The sequence below is a fragment of the Lactuca sativa genome, chromosome 1, assembly GCF_002870075.4.
Source record: "Lactuca sativa cultivar Salinas chromosome 1, Lsat_Salinas_v11, whole genome shotgun sequence".
NCBI classification, from domain to species: domain Eukaryota; kingdom Viridiplantae; phylum Streptophyta; class Magnoliopsida; order Asterales; family Asteraceae; genus Lactuca; species Lactuca sativa.
The window spans coordinates 132,095,958-132,115,934 of NC_056623.2; the positions used below are offsets into that span (position 1 = coordinate 132,095,958).

Here is a 19,977-nt window from a genome sequence, read left to right on the forward strand (position 1 = left end):
CGTGGGTGTTCCTTGAAGAAATAATCTTTTGCATTATCTCAATTTGTTAGCAAAAAACCTGCTATCATATAATTAAACAAGAACACAAAGAACCTTCTAGGAAAAACAATAGCTAGCATGTGTTGTATTTTTTTTAGATCCTATTTGTTAAGGCTACTAATAATTATTTTGGTTCATTCAATCTTGAAGGTTTTCTTATTAAATTAATTTTAAAAATTTTCATGTTTTGGTTTAGTTTTGACAGCATATGTCTTGTAATTCATGAATATGTTTTGAAGTGGGGTTCTAAATAAACTGGTTTGTACTTGGTTAATGACGATCTGCTTCTTATTTTGTTAGACTTTATTTTATATAAATATATTCTGTAATGTATTCTATTAGAATTTATTTTATATAAATGTATTCTGTTAGAATGTTCGAGAATAATTGTCAAGAACAAGTATATTTGTGTAACTGGTAATGAATTTGTGATACTTTATGGTTGACTTGATAGTCTCTACTACATTCTGTCAGAATTTATAGTTTTTATTTTCTTCTATATTCTGTTAAATTTTATAGTCTTTAATACATTCTGTCAGAATTTATAGTTGTAATTCTCTTAGAATGCATTGAATTTTTTAATTTTTGAAACTTGATTATGTTTTCTTTGTGGATTTAGGTTTTGAAGAGACTAACATTGATGTGGAGAAGGAAGAAAACATAGAGAACGAGAGTGTATTATACCAGAATGTGTTATGCTATAATGTATAAAGTGTTGCTAAGAAATAATATTCTCTCAGAATAGATTAGTGTTTTTGTTAGATTTTGATGTTTTTTTTTCTTTATAGAATGTTGTTATTATTTAATGAATCACAATTATACAATGTAATTATTTGGTATATTATTAGTTCAAGAATTGATTTTGTGTATTCTTTTCAGAATGTATTTACTAGTTTATGGTTGGCATTCTGTCATTCTGACAGAATAAAATCGAAAAATATATTTACTAGTTTATGGTTAACATTCTATCATTTAGACAAAATAAAATCGGATTTTTAATTTTGAATTAATTTAAAATATTCAGATTTTAAAAATAAAGAAATTAATTATCCTTAAAAATCCGAAAATTTCCTTTTTTAATATAGGTTAATTGACTAAAATGCTCTTATGCTGAAATTTGTGTGATTATATGGTATATGTTATCCTATTCTACTATCATAGACCCTCAGATCATGACCTTTGATTATATTTCATCCGATGGTCCAGATCTATGCATTCTGGCACACAATAGTTACTAAAAACAAAATAACGTAACCCTATATATATATATATATATATATATATATATATATATATATATATATATATATATATATATATATATATATATGATTGCGTTGGAAAGAACACCCTTACAAACCCAAAATTCTATTTTCCATTTCTCGCTTTCGCTCTACCCTTTTCCCTATTCTACTAATCAATGAAGGAAGCCGAAGAACAGGCAACAACTACCGTTGGTAAGCATACTCTTAACTTTGAACCCTTTATAATTGAAACTTTTTTCTTCTTTTCTGTTCTAAATTTTTTGCAATAGTGAGTTGTGCCTTGTGTATGATAAGTTGTACATAGTACTTGACATACTGAGTATTTTCTATTATCTTTTTAGCATGGTAGTAAATAAAATAGGAGAGTTTATCAAGGGTAAATCGGCGACTATATTCATAACAATCACGCTATATGACTTGTTGAAGAGGGTATAACACTTTTATATTTAGATACCGACCCTCAAGAAACTCTAATAAGCTTTTACTTTATACTTTTTTTTTTCTTTAATTAATAAATACATGAGTATGACATAGTAATCATCATTAATGAATTGGACCTATAATTGGAAGCTCTACACAATAATTTAATCGATATGAGGCCCATGATCCTGGAATGATTAGATATTGTCTAATAATTTATTATTGCTTGTATGGCATGCATAAAAGGTTGTATATTCAGCTGGACTTGATTATTTTATATCTGAAAATCTCAAGGAATGACCACAAACACATAGGAAATCATTCAAAAACTTGTACCTAATTGTTCAAACATGAATTGAAGAAGATAACGATGAAATAGACTTGTAATATTAAAAATAGTTCTACCTCGTTATGCGTTTCATGACTATAGCTATGATCATCACTAAAATAGATATAATAATATACGGATATAATATTTAATTCATTTTTTTTTATACTATTTATTTCGTGAAAGATATTTGTGATGTGTTAAATCGATTCTAAAGACATTTTTTTTTTTTTTTTTGTGTGTGTGAAAGCAACTTTATTTTAACGAAATAAACAATTTCAGGAAAAAATCACGAAATAAAAAATTATAACTTTTGATTATTCGTTTTTAAGTGTAAACAAAATTATGTTCAAGAAATGCCGTAATGGAATTTGGTTTTATGAGTTTCGTTGTTGACTCTTTTGGAACTATATGGAAAAAATAAAAAATATCATCCTACATAGGCTCAACTTGCATGCCTAACTTATTAATTTTGTTACAACTTATTTTGTTTATACGTCAAACGGTCAAAGAGATACCTTGTTACCAGTTTCGTGATTCTTTTATATCACGAAATGGCGTCAGTTTTTTAATCATAAAAATAATTAAAATGCAGACAATATAATGTTAAAAAAATTATTAGATAGAGGATATTTTTTTTCTCAAAATCCTCGAAATATTCTTCTGATTTTGGTTTTATTTTCTTGAATTTATAAAGGCTTTTTTTTCAAAATCCGAAATTTTTGTTCGGAATCTGGAATGTTGGTCGACAATCTGAATGTCGTTCTAGAATCAATAAAAAAAATGTTGTTTCTTAGTCTGGAATCCATTCCAGACCAATGGTTATTTTTGTTAAAGAAAAAATATTGATTATTTTCTTGGAATATACTTTAAAAACTGGTTAGATAATTTAATTACCCATAAAATAATATTTATTACCTATTTTATATATTATATTAAAACATAATAATTAGGATGCTAGAATTTTATTCCTCCCATCATCACCTTTCTATTCATGAAAATTCATACTTCTCATTCCTTGTCACATATATAATTTATTTAATACTTCTTAGAAAAATAAAATTAAAAAATACATTTCATTAAAAAAATAAAAAACTACTACATAGAGAAAATAAAAGCATGAAACGGCATTTAAAATTCGAAGGCATTATTAAAAAATTCTAAAATAATAATTAAAAGTCTAAAATAAAATTATATATTTAAAAACCATACAATGTATTAATGTATCGTTTCATGGCAGCATCAAATTGAACATCTCTTCGGTCAAATGGTCATGCGGCTTAAGAAAGAGCTACATATCATTTTCCTCAAAGAATGCCGTTTTATCTTGCCTGATAGCTCCCCATGAGCCGAAATTCATCATCTCAATGTCGCCTTCTTTCTCTTCCTTCTCTTTTTTGTTTTGGTAGACAAGGCCAACAATTTCAACGACAAACTCAGTTAGTTCGAGAGGTTGTGAGGATGTGAATGTTGTTTTCTTTCATTTTTGTTGCCTCGGTGGTTGTAAGACAATAAGAATCGCTTCAAGCTCGACATTAAAATTAGATGGAATCGCTTCAAGCTCGACATTAAAATCGGATGAAAATTATGCATTAGAAGAGGTTATGTACGCGTTGGAGTCGATGTGTTGATCCTTTTGGATGGAAGAGGGGGATTAATGGATTATTACTGTATTTGTTGACGTCTAACCATTTCAGGAGGAATTTCAAAGTATCCCAAGCCATCTTGTGTGTAAGAGCTTTGATTTTGTAGAGTTTATGTTGTCGACTTTCACATATCGACCTTGATTTTACCATTCACACGATTATTCACCTATCGATTGAAGATGCAATTTAAATTGTTACATTTCACCTACATATCCTTCCAATTGGAGTCCATTTGGTGCTTTGAACGATCTAAACCCACAGTTGTAGTTTAGGGTGTTTCAGAACTTGATCCCAAAAAGCTCCTTGTGTTGACTTACACCATCCTTATCTTTTGAAATGTCGATATAAGCCTTCGTCAATGCTACTTCTTCCTTATCGATTCATATTGTTTTATTTTCGACGATCGGTATAATTTTTGAAGTGTCGGGGATGGGTTGGGGCTTGTTGTCTAATTCTTCGTTTTGGTTTTGATGGATGGGAGTGGGTTTATCGCTTGGTTCTTCGGGTTCTTTGTTTTGAGCATCACGAAATTGCGATGCTTTGGGAGTGGAATATTGGAATTGGGTTTTCGGAAAGGATTATGAATGGTAGGGGAACAAATTATAACTGATATTTTCTTGAAATAGACAAAATTAGTTATACACTCGTTGCATCTGTAGGTAGTTGTGTTGGGGTTGAGATGGTGAGAATTAAGGATAATTTGGAATTTAGTTTTCGAGAATGAAATATGGAACTTATTGAGAACTGCTTCTAGCTTCGTTGTGCCAGTTGCGTATTTGGCTTGAACCGACGTTTTTGGAGTTTCCACAACTAAAATCCATTTTAAGCAGAATTATAATAGAACTGGAGAAAGTTGGAATCAAACTGGAGAGTAGTTGTGTGGTTCTTGAAGTGGGTCAGTGTGGTATTTATACTTAGGTAAAAAAGAAACACAAATTTTGTGAGAATAGTTGAAATTGATTTTACACTTGTTGCATCTGTAGTTAGTTATATTAGGGTTGATAAAGTGTGAATTATGGATAATTTGGAATTTTGGTTTCGAGTGTGGAATATGAAAAATCTTAAGAACCCACTTCGTTGCATCGGTTGCATATTTGGCTTGAACTGACTTTTTGTTTTTTTGAAGTAGTCACGACTAGAATCCATTTCAAATGGAATTTTAACGCAACCGGAGAAAGTTGGAATGGAATTGCCGAATTGGAGAGAATGTGTGTGATTTTTAAAGTGGTTGAGTGTGGTATTTATAGTTGGTACAAAACACAAAATTTTAAGAATGATATATATATATATATATATATATATATATATATATATATATATATATATATATATATATATATATATATATATATATATATATATATATATATATATATATGGGAAAAGGGAATATACACTACAGCCCCACCTAAGTTTAGGTACTAAACCTCTTGAAAAGAAATTGTTTTACTAAATAAAGATTACGGTTAATGGATTCACGATTAATATTTCAAGATGTAAATTCAAGATCGACACAGTAAGGTTTAGGATTAAGGGTTTAGGATTTAGGTTTAGGGTTTAGGGTTTAGGTTTAGGTTTAGGTTTAGGGTTTAGGGTTTATGTTTAGGGTTTGGGGTTTAGGGTTTAGATTTTAGGTTTAGGGTTTAGGTTTAGGGTTTAGGGTTTAAATTTAGGGTTTAGGGTTTAGTAATGTCACTTGGATGAATTAATAAACGATAATTAAAGAAGGAAAACAGAGATTGTAAAACGATAATGACAGAAAGAAATGTTATGGGGGATGATATATTTACGAAGTAAAACCAAACCGGGTATATTTAGCGTGATAAAACGACATATTTTAGAGGTTTAGTACCTAAGCTTAGGTGGGGCTGTAATGTATATTCCCTATCCCCTATATATATATATATATATATATATATATATATATATATATATATATATATAGAGAGAGAGAGAGAGAGAGAGAGAGAGAGAGAGAGAGACTTTTTCAACGGAGTAAATTACACGATTCATCCCTTACTCAAGTGTCAAATTTCACGTTTAATCCTTATTTTCAAAAATTAACTCGGACCGTCCCTATAATATTTATTTCTCACTCGGACCATCCCTGACGGACATAAAATGACTATTTTACCTTTTTTATTTCTTTTTTGATATATTTTTTGATTTGTTTATTATTAACAATTAAAAAGAAAAATAAAAATAATCCCCAACACCACAAACCCACAATCTCTACCCTAACCCCACTTACAACCCTCTATCCTTTCATTTTCACTGTATCTTCTGTTTGTGCTGTCGGAGCTAGAGAAAGATGGGTCGCCGGAGATATCACTGTCGTCGTCGGAGCTGCTGGGAGAGAGAAAAAGAAGAGCATCACTTTGTTGGAGATATCTTATCGTTCCCCTTCCCTTTCCCTTTTTCCTTCGCCCTTCCTAAAGCACACCAGATCAACACCACCTCTGATCCATTCAAATCCCACCACCATCGCAGATCTGTCATTGACAGTTGCCCACCACCATCACCGCACCTCCGATTGGTGAACCTGGAAGGAAAAAAGAAGTACAAATTATATGGGTTGCTGGACGTTATGGGTAGTGGTTTCCAAATTCATGGTGACAGATTTCAGATTGAGGATTTCCAATGGATGAAGGTGGTTTCCAACGTTCAAATTGGAGAAGAGGAAGGTTTTCGGTGTCTGTTGACACCATTCTGACATCACCAAGAACACACTATCGCAGGTGCTTCGCACGTACTGAAGAGTCTGCCGTTGTCTCCCTCTTTCTCCCCTACTCCCAACAATAACCCAATACCCTAGCTAACCAGCGCCTCCTCCGCCCTTCTTCTCCATTTGCTCCAAAATCCAAACCCTAGCTCAGTGTTGGTGACCTAAGCAATCCCATCAGTGTAGACGACACCACCCATCTGCCTCCCTGACGCTAGAAAACCGTGACACCACTGTCACCCTCCTCATCGAGATCCAACATCATAACCAATACTCCATAGTTCCCCCTCTTCCGTTCTCAGCGAGACTAACTACCATCATGGCCACCATACATCGTCATCAAACTCCCATCAGAGCACCACCTACTTCTTTTGCAATTGTTGAACTCCATATTCTTCAGTGCTTGTTGAACCATCAAACGAATTTACATGCTTTCAAATAGATCTGATTTTGAGAATGTGACAGAGGTCGAAGAGAGAATGGGAGTGTAAAAGGTGTCTGTTGAAGAAGGTGACATGTGGGAAAGGATAATAGGTGTGTGAGAGGTGTATGGGTTTTGTTGGTATCAATGGAGGTCGTTTTAGTGACAGTGATAGGTGGTCGGAGACGGTACTAGGTGGTGGTGGTGGATGGACGACAATTGTATCTCTTTCCTACCTGAAAGTTTAAAAGAGTTGGGTGTGTTTGGGTGGGTCGGGTATAAATGATGGATTATTCAATTATTTATTAATATAAATTGAAAACAAATAATAAGAAAAATAGAAAAGAAACTGAGAAGGGCAAAATAGTCATTTTATATCCGTCAGAGACTGTCTAAGTGAAAAAACAATATTATAGGGATGGTCCGAGTTAAATTTTGAAAATAAGGACTAAACGCGCAATTTGACCATTCGACCAGGGACGAATCGTGTAATTTACTCTTTTCAAAGTCATAGCCCCAATGCCTCAGAGGTAACTAGTGATTCTTGTTTTTCTGTTGTACCTAAGCTCGAAATAGTGTAGCCGACGGTATCGATAGTGTTGTCTTGAGCCTGTCTTCAACCCGTGTCGACTCGAAGCACACTAATAATGTATAATATTATTTTATTTCTAATAATAATTTATATTATAAAATCTTGTTAAAACTAAAATTGATATTTTGAATAGAGAATATAAATTAAAATATAATAATTACAAATTTTATTCATATAACTGCATATATATACATAATAATGTTCATCGATCGTATAATATTATTATTATTATTTAAAAAAACAAAGGCCACCGTCTTAGCAAAATAAAATAATTTTATTTTACTCCCAAATATCAAATATTAATATGATATCTGTTTAAAATGATAAATTAGATTAGAGAGATTTATAAAATAGTCCATATATAGATGAAGATATTGAAATCGTCCATGTTGTTTATTAAAATTATGGATTTTGTCCCTATTTATTTTGTTACAGTATAAATCTCTATCCGATAGAAAATTACTATTACCCTTTATATTTTTTTTTTCAAAATTTTAATTATATATATATATATATATATATATATATATATATATATATATATATATATATATATATATATATATATATATATATATATATATATATATATATTCTCACTCTCATTCCCTCACCAACAACCACCACTATACAAGCACTGCTGCAATCGACCATACCCACCACCGATAATCCTTAAAAATTCTTTCTTCCCATCAACACCACCACCTCTACCATCGACCATTGATGTTCAAATCTGTGAAAAAACCATTGCCCTATGAATTAAATACAAACACATTATCATCCATTTTTCTTTTTTTTACTTAATAACAATCAACAATTCTTCACAAAAAAAAAAAAAAAAAAAAAAACCCGTTTGCAAAATAAGAACCCTAACTACCGCTCAAAGCTGCAAAAATGCGAAAACAAATTTTCGTGGATGCTCAATGCTACAAAAAAGACACTGGTGCTCAAACCTAGGGAAAAAACAGAAACCGTAAATCTAATTTAATCTTTTATAATAAGTAGAATAAAAAATGGGGAAAATCCCCGATTTTATACAAACTGGAATAGGAATAAAACTGATTGATGATGAAGTGGGGTGTGAGGTCAATGCAACGATGGCGTTATTGAGTTTTATTCAAAAATTAGTTTTTAAAAATGCTAAAAACGGCAATAGAAGCTTTAAAACTTGAATAAACATAAAACATTTTTATACCTACCAAAAATCATTTTTCATTCATAGAAAGATTAAACCAACCATAGAATGAAAAGAATAACAACCTTTGTAGACTTTAATTCTTCAAATGGAGGATTGGAAGTTGTAGAAGATGTTGTAACACCTACAGATTCAGGTTAGTCAATTCGGGTTAGTCAATTAATATATAATAAGCATTAAAAATGATTTTTTTTATATGATATTATTTAGGATAAATAATCTTAACCGAAGTTATAGTATGTGTCAGGATTCCGTAAATATAAAGAACACTAAATCTGACTTCGTATGAAGAAGTTATGCTTCTTCGAAGATTCGCAAATAAACCGACACGACTCTACGTATCGCAAAAAATGAAATTTTGATAAATTACTTTTTATCCTAAGTGATCTAAATGAAATTCATAGTATTCGTTAAGCCGAGAGCGTGCATATAGAGAACATCCAAATCTGACTTGATGAGAGGAAGTTATCATTTTTCGAAGTTTCGACACATCTGTCAGCACATAAATCGAAATTTAAATCAGTTGATTGTTAGCTGAAACAATCTAAAGGAGAATTGAAGATCTCGTGAATATGAACTTGTTGATAAAAAAGACAGTAAAAAACAGAGTTCGTATGAAGGAATTAAGAATTTCGCAAGGACTTTAACAGTCTAAACTGGTCTAAATATGAAATTTTGTTATATCAAGAATTAGATTTTGAGATATTAATGAAAGTTTTAGAGCTCTTCGAGAGGATTTTGGGGATATAAAGAACATAAAAAACGGAGCTCATATGCGAAAGTTATGGTTGTTCGAAAATCTGCGAAAATTTACCAGTGTTGATGACGTGGCATCACCGGATTGTGCCACGTGGCATGTCGGGAGGCCGCCTCTTCCAAGAGACAAGATGACGTTGCACCATGAGATTTGGACACATGGCACCATGAAATGGTGACATGTGGCATTGTTCTAGAAGGATAATGCAGACGAAGGGGTGGACGACACGTGGCAAATGACCAGAGGAGCCACCAAGGCGCAAAGGGCGTGACGCGCCTATGGTCAGTATGTGGTGCGTACCCACTGTTCCTATATAAAGCTACCAAATTTCGAGCTCTTAATTTCTCTCTCTAGAAGCACTCGGGGAGTCCGCCCTTCTACCGGCACCATTAAAGTAAATACCTATAGTTTCCTGCTTACCTGTGACAAATAATTTCTCTGGTTTCAAAGCTTTGGATGTGAAGAAGACGAAAGGGGTGATAGATAGATAGATAGATAGAGAGAGAGAGAGAGTAGAGTAAGGTTTGAGGTAGGTATTATCTCCGGTGTCAATTTTGTTATTCATCTTTCCACCACTATCTCTAGAAGACCCGCTGCAAAGAAGAGGAGAGGAAAAGATCTTAAAACCTAATTCCATTGTTATTGTTTTGATTTTGGTTTTGATATTGATCTTATTGTCTTGATTTGTTTATATTCACATAGAATTGGTTTAAGATTTGGTTTGTGGATTTGGGTTCTTTTTTTGGTTTACAACTTTTATTTTCATCTGAACAGCAATGGTGGGTCACGACCCGTAAGGTGAACCACACCACTACTAAGTCAAAGAGATACATGGATATAAGCTGTTGATGCATTGGATTCTATTCATACAAATAGAAACACATCAGTTTTGGTTTAGATTTTATTACTGGTTTCAAGGTTTGATTAAGAGAGAAGAACGATCGTGAAAGGTGGGTGATGACCAATTTATATGTGTGTATGTGAGAGAGAGGTCTTTTATTATTATTTTGATTATTTAAATAGATAAAGAATAGAAGAAAAATAGAAAAGAAATACACAAGAGTATTACAGTAATTTCAGTTTTTTGGAGGGACTAAAGCCACATACAAATACTGTCAAAGGGACCACCAATCTAAAAAAAAGTTGAGGTTTGGACAAAAACCCAGAAAAATACATACCACAAGACCATTTTGCAGTATGTTTTATGAGCTTCTATAGATGTGAGAAGGGGCTAAATGGGAAGTGGGAGGACAAGTATACTTAACTTCCCTTAGCGTCTAAGAACCATTTTCAACCTTCAATTCCAAGTGAGGAAGTTCTTAATAAATATATTTTCCTTCTTAAGGATGGATCGAAGGAGTAAGATATTCAAGGTGTTTGCATTTTGGGAATTATAAAATTTTACATTTTGGGAATTATAAAATTTTAACATAATTCATTTAGTACTCTTAGGAATTATATCTTCAATAACTAATACCCTTTAAGCTTCTAACAAATTAACTATTAAAGCGTAGGACCCAATTTGCAAAATAATAATAATAATAATAATAATAATAATAATAATAATAATAATAAATGGTTAATTGACCATTATCCTATTTATTTAATTCAAAAAGGTAAATATCGAATATTAGTTATATAATATATAATTCCTAGCGACATGAGATTGCTAACAACTTTTGTTAATTGACATGTTTGATCACATCTATGTGTCAGGTCTCTTAAACTTATGTATCATTTTTTGTAAAAGATTGTTGATCAAATCATCCATTTTGAGAAACATGTGTAATCGGTCAATAACTAGTTATAGGAATCGCGAATTCACATCGGCCATCAAAAGATAAATACAAGTGATTAGGTATCATTTATCCCACAAACATTATACAAGTGAGATGCGAGCATTTTCAAAATAGACGACATAGACTTGCATTTTAAAATGGGTATTTATATGTTTTATAATTTTAGTTTAAAAACATATGATATCATTGGTATTACATATATTAATATACCATGGTAACTTTTTATAAAATCACATTTTACTAATAGATTCTTTTAAAAATCAAATTTTATATTTTTGACACGATCAAATTTAAATATCAATATCTTATTAACGTTTGACGTTTGAGTGCTAAAGAACTATTTACAAACCTTTTTATAAAACTTCCCAGTTTATTAATTATATAAGGTTTTGAGTTTCATAAATTTATAAAATCTCAATTTTAAACTTATAAATTTTAATTATCAAAATTTGTCGTTATAGAAATATACGCCTTATGTTTAAAAACCAAATTACTTGTGATTTAAACAATTTGTTCCTTATTAATAGTAGACGTTGGATATTGAAGTAAAATTGTTAGGCGTGTCAAACCCAACAAATAAAGGGGTACGATATACTTCAAAAGAATCCCAGTATATTGTACTAAAAGGTAGTACAATGCAAGTAGAGTCGATCCACAGAGACACACGATAATTAGTCTATACCTCTTTGCGCAACAACACCCAATACTCCTCACAAGCTCGGAAATGTAAAAGTCTGTGAAAATATTTACACTAAATTCATTCAATGTAAAAGTTTTCCAACTTTTCCGCTCTTCGCCTGATCATCCTGAATTCTTCACCAATGCATCCCGGCACCTCTCAAAGTGCGTCCCAACCTTCGGTTTACTTGAAAAATACATGAAAGTGTGCAAATAAGGTTGTTCTAACGACTAACATGAATATGATAAAATGCAAGAAAAAGGAAGTACAATTATGCTAAATAGATGCATGGAAAAGGACTAAAATGTGTGCAAAACGGTGCACAAATTGCACGTAACAAAAATATTTAACATTAGATCAATTATTTTTAAATAATATTTTTTAAATTTTAATTAGAAAAACATAATAAATATCATTGAACGGAAAAAAGCAGTTATTAAAGAATTCTAAATTCTAAAATGTTTAATAAATAATAACCGGTTGAAGAAATAAAAAAACTATTTTTCCAATAATGAAAAAGAGCTAATATTGTAAAACATATTTCCATACACAACAATTGATGTTTTAAAATGTTGTACAATACAATCTTGTAAAACATAATTTGTTGTGTACGGAGAAAAAATGTTGTGTACGAATCACTTCCCATAATGAAAAGTATTTCCCATAATGAAAAGTATTGTAGTAACTTATTAATATATCTAATATCAATATTATCAATAAAATCTTCAAAAAAAAAACAATATGTACATTCTTGATGGTTCACTCTTGTTTCTTGAACACGCCAGGGATCTAAGGGTAATAAAAAATAAAAGGTGATATTTCATAAGGCTTTTGATATTTCATCCAGTTTTTATTGACCAGTCAGTTAAATAAGATGATTTGATTTTTATAGTTTATATAATTAATTATTTTAAATTAAAATAAAGTATAAAAGTGAAATCTTTTAATGGATAAATAAAAAATGGTACAAAAACTTTTCTAGAAAGATTTTCTACGGGTCTACCAAACAAGAGAAAAATTCAAATGTATGCATTAATGGGTAAACGTAGAAACTTGCGTGATGATTCTGCTTCTAATCAAGATTTTTTTTATCAATTACTATAAATTACAGAAATCCAATCAGATGGTAGAGGAGGCTCCTCAAAAGTTGTACAATACAAGTGGTGGATACTGATAGTATTTTTCACCATGTTTGTACTCTCCGGTCAGTCAGTCGCAACAATGTTAGGAAGACTTTACTTCATCAAAGGTGGCAACAGTAAATGGATGGCAACACTAGTTCAAACAGCTGGATTCCCAATTATGTACCCCTTCATCTTCCTGTTCTCACCTTCAAAAACACCACAATACCATCAACAAATCGTCAAAAGACCTTCGTTGACTACTCTTGTGATACTCTATACAACTCTTGGAATATTCATGGCTGCAGACTGCATGTTGTTTACCTTTGGACTCAATTTTTTGCCCGTTTCCACGTTCTCTTTGATCTCTGCGAGTACTCTCGCTTTCAACGCCTTCTTTTCATATTTTCTTAATGGCCAGAAGTTCACTCCTTTCATCACTAATTCACTTGTTCTGCTCACTTTTTCGTCTACGCTACTTGTGTTTCAGAGCGATTCTGAAGAGACTGGGAAAATATCGAGAAGCAAGTATATCATTGGTTTTGTTTGCACAGTCGCTGGTTCTGCAGGTAACATCTTCTTTAAACCGTTAAGAGATATATAATTGAATCGTAAATATTCTTTTTCAAAAAACAAGTTTAAGCTACAACTTATAATTTGATTTTACTCTTGTGGAACTTTATATAATCTTTTGTTACATTTTAAGCATTTGTTTTGCCTTTAGTGATGGTGTGGCTATGACAGTTTCTTCAATTTGTTTATTGTGGATATATGTCGTGATTCGTGACAAACTTACTAACTTACGGAAGCATTTTTATAAAATAGTAACTACATTACAATAGTTTTTTTTTCTAATTTGTGAAAATGATAGAATATTAAGGGACAATACCACGAACATCACTACAAACATTTCACAACGTTTTTCAGCATCTGAACCATTTCTGAAACTCAAAAAAAAAAATACTATGCAATGAATTAAATTTGTTTCCATATATCTCCACATTAGCAACAACTTGAGAAATTAAATATCCTCCTGCTTTTATTCCTACAAATCATCCTATCTAATTAAATGATGACATGTGTTATATTAGTCTATTAAAATATTATTAAATGAACATTAAATATTACACATGTCACTATTTAATTGGGTAGGAGGATTTGTAGGAATAAAAAGTAGGTGGATATTTAATTTCTCATTTTTTTAATCTTCATAAACATGGAAACAAAAAGGTACATAATTTCACAAGAAAGGTACAAAACCAAAAGTCAAACTTTTCATAGAAAACTATGTATTTGGACTAGAACCATGTTAAAATTTGGTTATTATATATTTGATATAAAATTCTATATATAACCATGAAGTTAAACCATAAGGTGGTCTAATGGTGATGACTTGGGAATTAAGCATCCGAAATGGAGTTTCCCCAAATTCGAGTCATATAGGCTTCAACCTTAATTAGGGTGACTTGCAGCTCAAGATAAAGTTTATGTTGTCATTGTGTAGGGTGGGGTTTAATGCTTTCAATAACACAACTTGCGTTTCAAAAGATTTTGAAATCAACAAGTTACAAGGTGGTATTCGATATGACCGTGTACCAAAATATGATAGCAAGTATTGGAATTCTAATGGGACTATTTGCTAGTGGTGAATGGAAAGATATAAAAGGGGAAATGAGGGGTTTTGAGTCTGGACAGGCTTCGTATATAATGAATCTTGTAGGAACAGCTGTCGCGTGGCAAGTTTTCACGGTTGGTTATGTGGGTTTGATCTTTGAGGTTTCATCTCTTTTCTCAAATGTTATTGGTACTTTAGGTATCCCAATTGTGCCCGTTTTGGCAGTATGGTTTTTTGATGAAAAGATGAATGGAGTGAAGGTGATTTCCATGTTGTTAGCAATATGGGGGTTTGTCTCTTTTATCTATCAACATTATCTTGATGACTTGAAGGAAAAAACAAATGCTAGACTTATAAATCTTGATCATGAAGTTAATCTTACGGGAACAAGTAGTATTAGTCAATAAACATAGGACTTTGTATTACTTTAAAAAACCTTTGTATTACTAGAATTGCCATAATATGAGACAACCTTAGCTAGTGTAGTATGTATAAAAAAAGATGTAAGTCGATTTTTGTTTTGTAAGAAATGAATATACAAGAACTTGGCTTGTAAAGTATGTATACAAAAATATGCAAGTCAAATTTTGTTTTGCAAGAAATGAATATATGAGACCTTACTGTGTGTATATTGTATTCATAATTCCATTTGTTATGTCCTTACTTTTTGTTTTGATATATTTCACGTTAATAACATTAAAGGAACATGTGTACATTGCTTTTTGATTTAGTCTTTCATTCAAATAGTCATAACAGATATGTAGGAGTTTATATCTCCACATTAGTTGTACTTCTCTTTGTATTTAAGCTCATGTACCTCTTGTATCAAAGATATGATTGAAGATATACAATTTCATTCAACACCTGTGTTCTTTATGGTATCAGAGCTTATAACACTTTGATTTTTTCTTTGTTATGGCATCTGCATCTCAAAGTATTCTCAATCTGGCTACTACCACAGCCCCTACCTTGAATTTTCAAATACCACAAATCACTATGAAACTCGATCGCACCAACTATCCACTTTGGCGCACAACCATAGTCGCAACCCTTGAAGCCTTCGATCTCGAGGATTATGTTTGGAATCCTCAACCGCCGACTGAAACAATAATCGTTCCTGCTGTTGCAGCCGTTCCAGCCATTGATTCTACTCTGACTGTTGCTGTTGTTCCTCCCACCTCAACACCAAACCCCGATTATGTTTTCTGGAAGAAACATGATAGGTATGTCTTATTATGGCTCAAATCCAAAATGACGGATAAAGATCATGCTCTGGTTGCCCGCTCAAACGGCTCAAATCCACAATGACAGATAAAGATCATGCTCTGGTTGCCCGCTCAAACTCTTCTTACACAGCGTGGCAAACTATCGAGACCTTGTATCAAGCTCAAACTAGGGCTTGTCGTATGCAGCTCAGAAATCAACTTCAGACTCTTACAAAAGGGTCTATAACTATGATAGAATGCATTGAAAGAAAAAGGTCGCTTGCTGATTCGTTAGAAGAGAACTTACGCCCAGTTCGTGAAGAAGACCTAATCAGCTACATTCTTGCTGGCCTGGATTCGTCTCATGGCAGTTTCATTACTGCTTTTATGATGAAGGATGAAACTCTAACAGTTTATGATCTCATAGGTCTTTTGTTACAGGAAGAAGCTAGGATTGAACAAGACCATATTCACCTTGGTTCCGTCTCACAATCCCCTGCTGCTACCCTAACAGTTAATCGATCAAATCATCACTCTTCTCACTCCTATGCTGGTCACGGATCAAGTACTCCATCAAATGCTAATCAAAGGCCAAATTCCTCTAATTCAAGTCGCAGATCTGACCAGAGGAGACGATGCCCAATTTGTCAATTGTATACTAAACCTGGTGAAAAAGTTACTGATTGTTGGCAAAGGGGAAACCAAACAAATTTTCCATCTAGAAGGCCTAATCCTAAAGCAAACCAGCACCAAGCACTTTTAGCCCATCATCTATTGAACCAACTTGGTATTTTGATACCAGTGCTACTGATCATGTTTCTCCTGACATTACCAAGCTCAACATAGTTGATTCATACACATGGGATGAAAAGTTTCAAGTAGGAAATGGTAATCACTTGTCTATTTCTCATGTTGGCTCATCTTCTTTATCTCATCTCAAATTGCCAAATGTGTTGATTATTCCTAACCTTACTAAAAATCTTCTTAGTGTTTCTAAATTGACAGAAGATAATGATGTTTACATGGAATTTTGGCCTAAATCGTGTTCTGTTAAGACATTTCAGGGACAAACAATCCTTCAAGGGGATAAACATGAAGGCTTTATCGACTACCTCCCTCTTATACTCACAAAGCTTTTACCAGTAGTCACACCTCACTTCATGGATCGCACAAGCGACTTGCACATCCACATGAACCGCTTCTTCGCCGTTTAGTTTCTACATTCAAACTTCCTGTGTCTAAAATTAAATTTGCTACTGTTTGTGAGTCGTGTCAACTAGGAAAAAGTCATAGACTTCATCTCCCTAGTTCTCATGTGACATCCTCAAAACCGTTTGAAATAGTTTATTCTGATGTTTGGGGACCCTCCCCTGTTTTCTCTTTTAATGGAAGTTGTTATTTTGTCTTATTTTGTAATGACCCAAAAATCATGACCAAAAATTTTGTTTTTAATTTAATAATAAAACCACAAGTGTCAACCATTCATTCAAAACATATCACATCAGAGTATCATGTCTAAAACATTATTTTGTTTTATCAGGGTAAACATCCCAAGCTGAAACTCCTTTGGTGTGTGGGCAATGCGATCATCGCAAGCTCTTCCCTCCGCTCCCGGAAGCACCTGAAACCAAAATTGAAAACTGTAAGCACAAAGCTTAGTAAGTTCCCCAATCTACCACATACCATATACATAACCACATACTGGGCCCCCGCCGCCGCATCAGGATGTGCCTGGCATCAGACTAGCTCCGACATCGGTCCTCGCTCGGCATCAGGCCCCGCCTGGCATCAAGCCCCGCTCGGTATACATATCTATTTCTCTTAGGCGCCGCCTCCCTCTAGGTCGCGCCCTCTAAACATATATAACATATAACATAACACATAACACGTAAGCTAAATACACTCTACTGTATTTGAGTACTAAGGCCTCGCCTATCTTGGGCTCCGCCCCTGTCCTACTACTGGTGAGTCATGGAACCCCGTCCAGGGTCCTGCTGATAGTGAGATACGGGCCCCCGACCATACTCACCTCTCTCATATCTTAGGCCTCGCTCATGATCTGCTGCTCATAAGATCAGGAACCCCGTCCATACTCTGCAATTGGCGAGATACGGGACCTCGCCCACACTCACCTCCCTACCAGACATATGCGAGTATCACATAGACAACAAGTATCAACTATCATACAAGCATTCCTCGCATAACTGCCCGACATCAGACCTTGATCCGTAATCATATACTAGCATACAGTGCCTAGGGCTAACCCCCGAGTCTTCCTACTCATAAAATACATGGGCCAGCATTGTGGCCGTAGACCCATTCACACAGTGAGGAGACTCACCTTGCATTGTTGAAGTTCTGCTGATACCCCTCTGGTTGCTATCTAACAAACCCACGAACTACCGATCCTTCGGCTCCCCGAACTACCAATACCAAGATAACACTTAGACCAAAACCAATAATTCTCCTTAGGGTAAAATGACCGTTTTACCCATAGTCCATCCTAGTCCATATCCAATAATCCTTCATAGGGTAGAATGACCATTCTACGCATAGGCCAACTTGGTTCATAACTAAGGCCTACACTGTAACATCCGAATTTTCAGGGACATTATTGTGTATGTTAATCTTGAGATTGAAGGAGGGACTCGACGAGCTAAGGGGCCAACTCGCCGAGTCGAGTCGAGTTGATCGCGTGGATTTAATAAGTGGACTCGCCGAGTAGGTACTGGGCAGAGAAACCCTAATTGTCCGGGTTTGTGACCTATTTAAAGGCCCTTATGGCCTTTATTTGCGGCCACACTTTCCCTTGAGAGCCTGAGAGAAACCCTTAAACCATTCTAACCTTGGTAAAGTGAGTGTGTGATCATTTTGGGCAATCTTGGTGCATTTCTATGAAGAAGGATGAAGAGCTTCATGATGGGGAACAAAGGAAGGCAGTGGATCTGTGGTATTGAGTGTTTCGGCTGCTAGAATAAGGTACAAAGTCCTCATCTTGCTCATTCCTTGTACTAGATCTCATTTTGGGAGTTTTAGGGCTTTGTTTCCATCCTTTTGAATCTATGAGTTGAATGAGACATGGTTTGAGGTTGGAAACCTCAGATCTGGACCTCCTAAGGTCCTTAGAGTCTAGGTGTCCCAGCTTTAGTCGTTCAAATGAGGGTTGATGAGCTAAATCCTTCATGAAAGGCATATATTAGCATTTTGTAGCAATAACCTCGAGTATGAACGTAAAGATAGAAGCTTTACGTGATTATTGAGCCTTGGGATGATAGATCTATTGTTTGGAGTGATAGATTTGATTGAAATCGTCTGAATGAACATTTGGTCTGAATGAACTCACCGAGTCAATGAGCAGACTCAACGATTTGGTTAGGGTTTGTCCCGAAGAACTGAATCATGTGATAGCTCGACGAGTTGGGGGTCAACTCGACGAGCTGAGCTGGACTGTCACGAGACTTCTAAGGAAAATAAGTGGACTCGACGAGTCGGGTCAAACATGGACTGTTGACTCAAGTTTAACTTCTGCTGACTTTGGGGCTTTGGTCAACATGAGTAGTAGAGGCTATGGAGGGGTAAAATGGTCTTTTAACCACTTCAAAGAGTTAAAGAGAGGAAGAATAGCCTTCGTTATTTGGAGTGGTGATTAGAGTATCACTTAGAAATATTCATCCCTTGTGATTAGGCGGAGGCTAGTTCGAGATTTAGGAGCAAGGTCTTTACTTGTTGCTTGTCAGGTGAGTCTTCTCACTATATAGTACTTAGAGTGGTATCTATGTGTAGACTAGAGGGTCTTATGTGTATGTGTATGTTTGAGATTTATGTGCATTATGTTATATGTAAGCTATATGTTATATAGACTACACCAGTGGGTCCAACGACTCATCAGGCCAGAGGGTCTTCGATCAGACCGGACCGGAGGGTCCAACGATCCAGACCGGACCGGAGGGTCCAACGAGCTAGACCGGACCATAGGGTCTAACGAGCTACAGGACTGGAGGGTCCCGTTGAGACACATTGACTGAAGGGTCAAACCGAGTTATAGCCTCAAGTGGCTTATGCATTGTATGTGGTATTTTGGGGAACTCACTAAGCTTTGTGCTTACCGTGTATGTGTTATGTGTTTCCGGTTTCTCATGATCACGGGATGGCACCGGCTTGATTGTACACACC

The 19,977-nt window shown here is 34.1% G+C and overlaps 1 protein-coding gene across 2 annotated transcripts; it reads left to right on the forward strand.

Annotated features, from left to right (window-relative positions):
• The first annotated feature begins 1,378 nt into the window (after positions 1-1,378).
• Positions 1,379-15,228, forward strand: LOC111909399 (probable purine permease 10). Of its 2 annotated transcripts, XM_023905223.3 has the most exons (4): positions 1,384-1,496; positions 10,160-10,335; positions 12,975-13,553; positions 14,489-15,228. In XM_023905223.3, the coding sequence occupies exons 3-4, from the start codon at positions 13,052-13,054 to the stop codon at positions 15,004-15,006; spliced, it is 1,020 nt and encodes a 339-aa protein (XP_023760991.1). In that variant the 5' UTR covers positions 1,384-1,496; positions 10,160-10,335; positions 12,975-13,051; the 3' UTR covers positions 15,007-15,228. The 2 variants fall into 2 exon arrangements, with proteins under 2 accessions (XP_023760989.1, XP_023760991.1); XM_023905221.3 differs by lacking the exon at positions 10,160-10,335 and having other exon boundaries at positions 1,379-1,496.
• Positions 15,229-19,977: the final 4,749 nt, after the last annotated feature.